General features: G+C 40.2%; 1 protein-coding gene across 2 annotated transcripts; it reads left to right on the top strand.

The window, feature by feature from the left end:
- The first annotated feature begins 203 nt into the window (after positions 1-203).
- On the top strand, positions 204-7,857 carry KCNJ8 (potassium inwardly rectifying channel subfamily J member 8). Of its 2 annotated transcripts, none has more exons than XM_086713907.1 (4): positions 204-222; positions 556-694; positions 1,546-1,987; positions 6,164-7,857. In XM_086713907.1, the coding sequence occupies exons 3-4, from the start codon at positions 1,614-1,616 to the stop codon at positions 7,062-7,064; spliced, it is 1,275 nt and encodes a 424-aa protein (XP_086570033.1). In that variant the 5' UTR covers positions 204-222; positions 556-694; positions 1,546-1,613; the 3' UTR covers positions 7,065-7,857. The 2 variants fall into 2 exon arrangements, with proteins under 2 accessions (XP_086570033.1, XP_086570032.1); XM_086713906.1 differs by lacking the exon at positions 204-222 and adding an exon at positions 264-401.
- Positions 7,858-8,411: the final 554 nt, after the last annotated feature.

Raw genomic sequence — 8,411 nt, forward strand, 5'->3', positions numbered from 1 at the left:
GAACACCTCGGAAAACTGTTTTCTGATTTCTATACCTGGTTTTATTCAATCTTAAGTAGCCCAGTTATCTACCAGATTACAAAATAAAAAATAAATTCTCTTTACGTCAGTGAACTTGGACTCAGCAAGTTCTCCCTCCTGAGCAGGGAGCCTTTTAAAGACTTGCGTGTCAAACTGGAGGCCCGGGGGGTCGCCGCTACTGGAAGAGAACTGGCCCTACAGGTCCCGCCCTCCCTACCCCCCTCCCGGTTGCCCCTCCCCTGGCCAGCTCCCTACCTCCGCGGGTTGCGCCTTCCCCCACTCCCCTCCCTTCTCTATCTCGCCAACTCCGGCGGCCTCATAGATCTGGCGCGCGTCAAAGCCTGAACTGGGAGGCTGATTTGTAGAGCATCACCCCCAAGGTTCTCTTCCCCCAGCCCCTCCTCCTTGCACTGCAACGGCCAGGGGAATAGCGCTGAACCGGGGGAGGGGAAGATCTACACCCATCCCCCTTCCTCTAGCCTTCCCGCATTCAGACTCAATTGCACCTTTTATTATTTTAACTCTTCTCCTTAGGACACGCGGTCCCCGGATTTGTCCCTCCGGCATTCGCGGTCCCTGCACCCGCGCGCCGGGATGGGAGAGCGAGGGACCTGCCCGCGGTCGGCCGGCCTGTGTAGGGAGGTGCAGCTGCCGCACCCGCTGCCCAGAGTCTGTAAGTTTCAACGCTCCTCCCGGGGAGGGGAGGGGGAGGCTGCTCGCACCCCCGCAAATGATTTAAAATGCCAAACACTGCAGAAGTTTTACAGTATTAGAGGGACTTTTCGGGGCACACTCTTCTAACTCTATCTTGCAATCCGCAGGTTATTGTCCGGGTTTTTCCTGCGGCTTGTATGTTTGTTTGAAGCCTTCGCTGTGAAGTTTTCAATTTACAATATTATGAATTCCAATGGGATTTTTTTCTCTTTTTTTAATGCAGTTCATACTTCTTTGAAATTTAAAATACTTCTTCATCGTTTTCAAGTTACATAGCACATCGCTTATTATTATTTTGTCAAATTTCACTAAACATGTTATTTATACTGCGCAAGAGGCCACGGCCTTTTCTCTGCCTACTTCTAAAAATAACGGAGGAAGAATTTCCTCTCTGTACTTTTCATATTGCTATATCGTCTAAATAATAAGTGGATCGTAATACCCAGCTGGTTTTAATTTCCACCATAGACGCCGCGTGTTTGTATCTTTGCACTAATCTACAGACGCGGTTAATCTCGGAATTATCATTGAGCCTGCTGTTTACAGGACGGCTCCTGGTTTTGTTTCACTAAGGCTCTGCCCGTGTTCATAACGATACGGAAAATTGAAACACTTCCGATTCGTACCAAATAATTTCTCCGCGACTCCAGAACTCAAGCGCAAAAACTAGAATCGTGTTGGGATTGATAAAATCATACCTTAGCTTTGCAGGTCACCTGGAACGTATACACATATCCCTGAATGCAAGAACTGAAGAGGTGAGAAAATGGGGGAGGGGGGAGTTTTAAAATCGTCGTTTGCCTTATGCAGGAGGACGTCCCGAGGGAAGAGGAGTCAGGTCAGAGACAGGTGAATAAGCTGGCTATGGTGACAGGACGATGTTGGCCAGAAAGAGCATCATCCCCGAGGAGTATGTGCTGGCGCGCATCGCCGCGGAGAATCTGCGCAAGCCGCGCGTCCGAGACCGCCTCCCCAAAGCCCGCTTCATCGCCAAGAGCGGGGCATGCAACCTGGCGCACAAGAACATCCGCGAGCAAGGGCGATTCCTTCAGGACATCTTCACTACCTTGGTGGACCTGAAATGGCGCCACACGCTGGTCATCTTTACCATGTCGTTCCTCTGCAGTTGGCTGCTCTTCGCCATCATGTGGTGGCTCGTGGCCTTTGCCCATGGGGACATCTACGCTTACATGGAGAAAAGCGGAATGGAGAAAAGTGGTTTGGAGTCCACTGTTTGTGTGACTAACGTCAGGTAAGAATGCAGTGGGATGAGGCAGGGATTGAAAACGGTGTGGGAAAAAATAGGAAACTGCCCTTGCTCTCCTCTTACAGTTATTTTTGTGGAAAGTGAAATAAAGCATTCCTTTAGTACCTTCGGGCACAAAGAAGTAAAAAAACAAAACAAAACAAAAACAAAACAAAACTAATCTGACACATTAAAATCGTTTTAAAGGAAGCTTTACGGATGAGGAGTCTCTGCAAACGTGGAGCTTCAATCCCTCTGGCTAGCTTTAAAAATACTGCACTGGTTATTATAAAAATGGTTATGATTCAGAGGATTCCAGAATGCCTCACTCGGAAAAAGCACATATTTAGTTTTCAGTATGAAAAAGCTGCTGGCCATAGTTCTAGTGTCCACGGGTAAATATCTCTGAACAACAAAAAATATTGTGTCAATGCTAGCAATATTGTTCCAATATTTCTCTTGCCCATGACATTTCCAGCAATAGTGAGGGAAATGGGAAAACACTGGCGGACAGGTGTCCTAGGTTAAAAATCCACTAAAATTGAAATAAGTAGCTACAAGCCCTTCTTTATCAAGAGTATCTTATATAATAGCTGGTTGCTAGCATTGGTTATGCTAAGATGCAGAACTAGAAAAAAATTAACTTTTGATGGAAATTGATCCAAGTTTTTCATGGAAGGGATTATACAGAAGTACCTTAATGTTGTGATTTTCTTTACAAGTTTTAATAGAGTAAAAACAAGACCGTCCTCAGACTGCCTAGCTTTTGCTTCTTTCTCTTGTAAGTGTTTCAGTGGTAAGTAAAGTGAATTTGATTTCACTTGGCCTAAGAACATATTTTCACATGGCCTAAGAACATTTAGATGGGGTGATCTGTCCTTTAATTTTTGTTGGAAGGTGCAAAGAGATCATGTATATCAATTGCAAAAATAGTCACTCTGAAGCAAAACAATGGCAATAATACTGGAAACTTTGCCAGGACATTTTCTGAGTAATATTACAAATTTGCGTAGTGTACAAAGCAAAGCAACTTGAACAAGCACCATTCTGCCAGGCAGCTGTAAAGAATGAGACCTTTACTGACCCTGAAATCTTCTGAATTTAGCATACCATTGCCAGAAGCGGAAACCCAGACTTTGAACTTGTCCTTGTCCGTCCTTCCATTTCCTAAGTAACTTCAATGCCAGCGTATCAGGAAGAGATGCAACATTTGTGTGCAGAGATCACACATCACAGATTTCAGCTCAGATTTTGAGAAGAGAAAAATATACTGAATTGATCCATTGCCTTTATCATCAAGTAGATAGATATTATTGTGTCTTGAACTTTTCACAAACTTTTCTCTGAAAGAAAATATAGATGAAAAATGTCGGTGATTATCAGCGTACCGGATATAAAAGAAACAAAACATTGTGTTTAACAGGTATCTGTAGGCCAAGTATCATTTTCTATAGTATTTCTCTTTAAGAAATTTATGGACATTGATATTGGTGAACCAATTTCATATCAAGATAAATTTTTAACAAACGTGCGGTAGATACTCATAAAAAGAGATTAAAAAACAATAAACCTCAAAAATAAATGGCAGATTTTATTTACAAGACAAATATTTTGGCTTTTCCTGTGAAAAAGAAGTCATGAAGCAGTTTATTAGAGATATAGCATTGGGGCGCCTGGGTGGGTCAGTTGGTTGAGCGCCCGACTTCAGCTCAGGTCAATAATATAGCGGTTTGTGAGTTTGAGCCCCGCGTCTGGCTCTGTGCTAGCAGCTCAGAGCCTGGAGCCTGCTTCAGATTCTGTGTCTCCCCCTCTCTCTGCCCCTCCCATGCTCATGCTCTATCTTTGCCTCTTAATAATAAATAAATGTTAAAAAAATTTTTAGAAAGATATAGCATCAAAACTAACATCCTTTTGATGATTTTTTAAAAAGAACTTTATAGAATGCACTGGTTGCTAAAAGCTGTTTTACTGCTAGCTTTTATTTTTCACAAGATGTGTTCTGAAGCATTTTCATTACCCTGATGTATTCCTGCTGGTATGAATATTCCATTTACTGTGAGAAATGACGTCTCAAATGCAGTGAGACAAAGCTGATCTCAGCATGACAATTTTTGATTTTTAGTTTTGCTTCTTACCTAAAAAAATAACTTGAAATCTTTTAAGGTTAAAATCTTACTAATTTTATTTTTAACGTTTTCCTACTGTTTATACTTCATCTCAACATTTAGTTTAATCATAACCAACCGCACATAATAAAAATTTTTTCACCAAAAATATAGAACCAGAAAATCTCCATTCTCTCCCAAAGGGGATTAAAAGATGTCTGATAATATTTCTTATTCTTTACATTTCCTTACCTTTCGTAAGTTAAATGTCCCACCATGTCATCAAAATTAGAAACAACTTAGAGTGATGGTTACTCACCAGTATGTCCAAATAACATTCTACCATTCTCATTTTAGGATGGCTCACTTTCTCTTTCATGTGGATGACTTTCCAACATGAGGCAGAAAATAAACCAACATGTTTTCTTTCATTCAGCCTAACTCCCTCTGTACCAGAACAAATGAACAGCTGAACACTTTCATCTTCTGAGGGTGTTTAGCATGACAGGTGTCCATAAAAGGCTGGGTCTTGTACCACGTAATATTTAGAATTAAATTCTTTCATAAAATAAACAATACATAAAATACAGCATATGAATAATCTCCCAAGCCATTAAAATGAAACGTGGGAATATTCACCGTCAGTCTGCTCCATGAAGTACATATACATTATTAGAAATCAGTGCTGTATCCAAGTTCCTCCCCTGGGGTCCATTCTTAATCTTTACGAGTTTTTGTATCATACAACACATCTTCTGTGTAGCTAGTGCACTAAGCAATTATTGTGGTTTCCATGAATCTTTTTAGCAGCAAAAGGGGTAAAAGGGCAATTTTTCACGTTCCACTGGAAAGCCAATCAATCATATATGCTTACCCCTCATGGTGTTGCACCAAAGGGCAGTATTGCACCAAAGGGCATATACTCAGTATTCAAATGTTTAAGCATTTTGCCCACTCATTGTGCATGGCATTTATAGATAGATAATACTCTGGCAGATAGCCTACACATGGTTAATCTATAAAATTAGAGGACTTTGGAATTGGCATTGGGGGCAAACATAGGACTAACCTTGTTTATGTAAAGAACCCATGGCAATATAGGTTATGTGGGTAAGTGAATAAATTAATCTTAAGAATAACCAAATGTGGTGTATCTTAACCAGGGGAACAAATCAGACTAACCTGAGAGCTTTTTGTAAGTTTTGCCCAGTCAACTTTGAACTTACCAAATCAGTGTTTGCACTAGATATGGAAGAGAGGTACAATTTGAAAAAACTTCCCAAGAAAATACTGACAATTGTCCACTCTTTCCTTTTGCTTCTTTCAAAAGATCACTAAGCTAGAAGTGACAGAATTCAAGTTCTCATTAATTATGTGACCTTGACATAGCCACTTACAAATCTCTTTCTCAAATTTTTCCTTTAATGGCTTCAGTATTCACTAGAATTAGAGAACAAAATGGGACAATCAATTTAAAAAAAAGTTTTCTTTCTGAATGGCAAAACATTCTTTTTTTATTAAAAATACTAATATTTTTGAGTCATGTGTTTTGTACCACCTTTAAGCACCATGCTTTGTCTGTATGAGGTATACAATAAGTGTTAGCCAATGAGTATGATTTTAAGGGTTGTAAATAATAAAATGTTCATTTATTACTCAATACCTTCCCATATGACTCAAGTCACTTAAACACAGATATGCAATAAATAATAAACATAGAAAGTTTCACCAAGTAAACTATGCCTTTGTGAAAGTATTTCACAAAGTAAAATATGCCTGTAGATACAAATATGTATTTATTATTTTAACTTATTCTTTTAATGCTTTCATATAAGTAGGCCCATCATTGTGTGATGTAGAAAATAACAGAATTGTATCCCAGAAGTCTGAAAGTGGAGGCATTATGATGAGAGAGGGGGAGAGAGAAAGTGCTTGTGTTTAGAATCAGACATTTGACAAGTTAAGTTGCCAGGTGTTTCCAAAAGTATTGAAGAAAATGGAAAATTCAGCTTAGCATGTTATTTCATTATTCAAAATTTGATCTGATGGCACCGTTTTCTGATATCACTCCTTACAGGTCTTTCACCTCTGCTTTCCTCTTCTCCATTGAAGTTCAAGTGACAATTGGATTTGGAGGGAGAATGATGACAGAGGAATGTCCCCTGGCCATCACAGTTTTGATTCTCCAGAACATTGTGGGTTTGATAATCAACGCAGTCATGTTGGGTTGCATTTTCATGAAAACAGCTCAGGCTCACAGAAGGGCGGAAACCTTGATTTTCAGCCGCCATGCTGTGATTGCCGTTAGAAATGGCAAGCTGTGCTTCATGTTCCGAGTGGGTGACCTAAGGAAAAGTATGATCATTAGTGCCTCAGTGCGCATCCAGGTGGTCAAGAAAACAACCACACCTGAAGGGGAGGTGGTGCCTATTCACCAGCTGGACATTCCTGTTGATAACCCAATTGAGAGCAATAACATTTTTCTGGTAGCCCCTTTGATCATCTGCCATGTGATTGACAAGCGCAGCCCCTTGTATGATATCTCAGCCACTGACCTTGCCAACCAAGACCTAGAGGTCATAGTGATTCTCGAAGGAGTGGTCGAGACTACTGGCATTACCACACAAGCAAGAACCTCCTATATCGCCGAGGAGATACAATGGGGCCATCGCTTTGTGTCCATTGTTACTGAGGAGGAAGGAGTGTATTCTGTGGATTACTCCAAATTTGGCAACACTGTTAAAGTAGCTGCTCCAAGGTGCAGTGCCCGAGAGCTGGATGAGAAGCCTTCCATCCTTATTCAGACTCTCCAAAAGAGTGAACTATCCCATCAAAATTCTCTGAGGAAGCGCAATTCCATGAGAAGAAACAATTCTATGAGGAGAAACAACTCTATCCGAAGGAACAACTCATCCCTCATTGTGCCAAAGGTGCAATTTATGACTCCTGAAGGAAATCAAAACACATCGGAATCATGACAGCAAGACAACCTCAAGAAAGTCTTTTATCAAGTTTTGATAGTTTGTGGAAAGCACTGTCAGACTATTCCAGAATGGAAACACAGTAATTTGTCCTTCTATATCTTCATGCACTAGATGATACTCATATTCAAGCAACAGCACTTTCTGTGTCAATAAACAGTAACACACAAGGTGGAGGATTCATGGCTGACACTTGTTTCATACATGCAGTATTTGCAGTTATATTATGTATAGGAAACAGTATGTTCTCATTTTTCTCCATTTGAAACCCAAGAATCGCATAATAGACCTTGAATATAAAAGTTGGCCAAGGAATGATCTGTTCAAAATGCTTAGAGGTTAAAACCACTAAAAGAGGTTAAAACAGATTTCTCTGTTTCTGTTGGTCACTCTGGAAATGCAAATAGGATGAAGGGCGGAAACCCAAAATTTTGTTGTTAACACCTTTTGTATATCAACCAGTATGTTATGTTGCCTTCTTCTTGTTTTTTTTTTTCCCAGATACTGTACCTGGTGAGAGGCCTGAGGCAAAACCTGCTGGTCTCTAGTTGCTTCTAAACAGGTTCTGTTCAGTTACTTCTTCACAATGACCTTTGCAGGTTTCCTCATCCTCCTGATGGCAGCCTATTGGTGGAACTGGGCAAGGAGCTTTAGAGAAAAGTAAGAGCATTCCTGTCTCATTTAGGACTGGATTGCTAAAAGTGACAGTTACTTTTTTGGCTTCTCACTTCTTACAAGCCCCCATAGGGAAATACTGTATTGAATATTTTATTAAAATATTTTCTTTGTATTCACTGTAGTTTTGTGATTTCTCTTTCACAATATTATCCCTAGTCAAAGCTCAAGGGGAAAAAAAAAAGCATTTTTAGAGGCATGTGAAAGAGATATACAATGATAATACCTCTCAGATCTTCTTGCCTTTGCAATTGGTTATTCCAAGGGCACTACATCTTTTTCTTTCATTTTGGTTTTATTTCCTTCCAAGATTTGAGATGTTTTCTTGGCTCTTCTTTCTGAGCCTGGTGTATCATGGAAATCTTACAACCTTTTTTCTTTGAATCTCCAACCTTCCGTCTTAAAAATCTACTTCCTTCCTGAATTCAGGCCTACCATACATAAGTTTAGCTTTATTTCACTTGCTAAAGTGATATTTTCTATCAAAGCTTGAGCTAATCATCCTGAGCTCCTGTTTCTTCAAGGAAGGGATGAGGGCACAAAGACAAGCACTTAGTTGAGAGGCTCTGGGTTTGCTCTGTTTCACATCAGAAACATCAGAAAGCTGAGCTCTTGTACAGCCTTTTACACAGATTTGGAGATTTTATTTTACTTCATTTATGAACATTT

Source organism: Puma concolor, chromosome B4 (assembly GCF_028749965.1).
Source record: "Puma concolor isolate L17-30 chromosome B4, mPumCon1.1.hap2, whole genome shotgun sequence".
NCBI classification, from domain to species: domain Eukaryota; kingdom Metazoa; phylum Chordata; class Mammalia; order Carnivora; family Felidae; genus Puma; species Puma concolor.

Bases quoted from the DNA above. Each gene is read 5' to 3' on its own strand.
- KCNJ8 (XM_086713907.1), top strand. From the start codon at position 1,614: ATGTTGGCCAGAAAGAGCATCATCCCCGAGGAGTATGTGCTGGCGCGC. The intron at 1,988-6,163 runs GTAAGAATGCAG...CACTCCTTACAG, and splicing joins GTTTGTGTGACTAACGTCAG to GTCTTTCACCTCTGCTTTCC.